We start from the raw sequence: 2,240 nt of genomic DNA, 5'->3' as shown, positions 1-2,240 counted from the left end.
TGAGTTGACGTTTAAAATAGATGTGGAAGATAATTCTGAAATAAATTTAGTTCGAGGTTTGTAGTAAAACTCACAAACTGATGAGTTCAATTGGATTAAAATGATATTCTGCAATATGAAGTTCACGAACAAATTATGATTTTAATAAGTAACCATGCATAGAGGAAAGATATTTCAAGATTTAACTGTTTAAGCTGAAACTTTGGTACAAAGGAAAAAATCACACTTTGTTGCTCATCTTAAAGTGAATACTTCTCAAGAGCCGAGTGTTCATATCAACTGCACAATAAATTAACATTGAACATCAAGGAAGCCTCATTTAAAAAAAAAAAAAAATTATAACGAGAATGGTAGGAGTTATCTTGATGAAAATTTTGGATGATGATGAAGGGACCAATGAAATTAGGATTTGCAAACATGAGGGACCAATAATGTAAATTTCTAAAAATGAAATTTAGGTGACTTGAAAGGTTACCTATTATAGCAGGTTAAATACATACAATACGACAATTTAGAAAGTTAAATGCATACAATAGGAGATTTGAAAGTTAGATGCATACAATAGAAATTTAGTGAAAGTTCAATGCATTTTCATATACTTTTCCCATTAACTTACACTATATTGTTTTTGCAATGCCATTAGGAAAATCATCATGATAAATTAATCTTCTAATATTAGCTACCGAGAATTCATTCGAATTATTCATGTTCACTTCCATCTATCAGAGTTGTTAGAGAGAGTGACTGATCGAAGACAACATATATTCAACATCATTTAACTGATACTATTAACTCAAGGGGAATGACACAAAGCCACAATTTCTTTTCGAAGAGCATTTGATATAAGAGTTAACCGACGCGTTATAGATTGACGCAAGAGACATTAATGCTGCTAATAGAGCATCAGTATTACATACAACAATGTGCATTGTGAATATCATCAATATTGCAATAACAGGGAAGAGAACTATCTATTCATATACTTAACAGAAATACGCCTATTTTTACATAGTTTAAGGCAATACCTATCATATTTCAAATACAAAGGTGAATCAACAATTTATGAGGTCCAAATATTTTTAAACACTACAGAAATGTCTTCAAACTTCATACTATGAAATACTCAATCGGGAAGTAAGGTTGACGAAAATCGCTTCATGGCAAGGAATGGTAAGTCCTCCCATAGGATGATTGAACTCGTATTCTTCTTCTGATTTACGTAACAAGTCTTGGAACAATGGTTGGTTCAAGTAAGATAAAGGCACAATAAATCGCTTCTTTTGAATTTCTCCTACGTAAACCACCAAATGTCCCTTGGGTACATCCGATTGGCGCTTGTTGTGTACTTTGATCATTTGTTTCAAATTAGAAACCAATGAATGCATTCGAAAAATACCCATGTTGTAGAAATGAGCAAAATTGTTGTTTAGAGAATAAATGATTTGTATATAGATTAAAAGTTGATCGATGGCCGTCTGTATACTATGGAGGTTTTATTTATAGCGTCTTGTATATGCATGCAAGTAGCCAATACGCAATTGGGATATATGATAATGTATAGGAATGGAGAATGGTTTAAAAATTAAGTCGTATTGTCTCACATGGCTTCACTCAGTGTATTATCCATACAGTTCACTTCATCATATAAATAAGAAACTGGCCAACTTGTTCTACATTTAAATCGTGATCATAAATTAGATTAATTGGTGGAGTAGGAGCTCTCTGTAATGTGGGATTTGTATGTCTCAATGGCTTTCGATTCGGTTGTTTATTTAGATTGGCGTAGCTAAGAGATTCCTATAATGATGTTTCAATGGTTTTAGTTACTTTTTTAGTATGTCTAGTCATATATGTGCTATAACTAGGTCTAATTCACTATTAAGATCAAATAGATTGTAAGATGGGCCACGCTAAAATTCACTGATTAAGGGAATATGGGCTTGAGTGTAATGAGGTTGGAGTTGTTATGGTGTTTGAAGGACACTATGATGGTGTTTCCCTGATGTTAAATCGAAGAAGATGACCAATCTCTATCCTTACATGTTCACATAATCCACATCCAAATACATAATTCTTATTCACGATCCATATAATTAAGCTTACCTCTTTAGAGAGTAGCAAGAGTTACATTACCTGAGTTATAATCTCTTCAAATCCAACAACCCATTAAAATGATGGACCTAATCATCTTTTTATAGGAGTTTGCTAATATGCGAATCTGATCCTAATCAATCCTTCTG

General features: G+C 32.5%; 1 protein-coding gene across 1 annotated transcript; it reads right to left on the bottom strand.

Moving 5' to 3' along the window:
- Positions 1-1,112: 1,112 nt before the first annotated feature.
- LOC139858832 (auxin-responsive protein SAUR22-like) lies at positions 1,113-1,400 on the bottom strand. The gene has a single exon (XM_071847667.1). It carries the CDS (start codon positions 1,398-1,400, stop codon positions 1,113-1,115), a length of 288 nt encoding a protein of 95 aa, XP_071703768.1.
- Positions 1,401-2,240: the final 840 nt, after the last annotated feature.

Source organism: Rutidosis leptorrhynchoides, chromosome 7 (assembly GCF_046630445.1).
Source record: "Rutidosis leptorrhynchoides isolate AG116_Rl617_1_P2 chromosome 7, CSIRO_AGI_Rlap_v1, whole genome shotgun sequence".
NCBI classification, from domain to species: domain Eukaryota; kingdom Viridiplantae; phylum Streptophyta; class Magnoliopsida; order Asterales; family Asteraceae; genus Rutidosis; species Rutidosis leptorrhynchoides.
The sequence above is the reverse complement of the archived record's forward strand: the minus strand, read 5'-3'. Positions and strand labels throughout refer to the sequence as shown.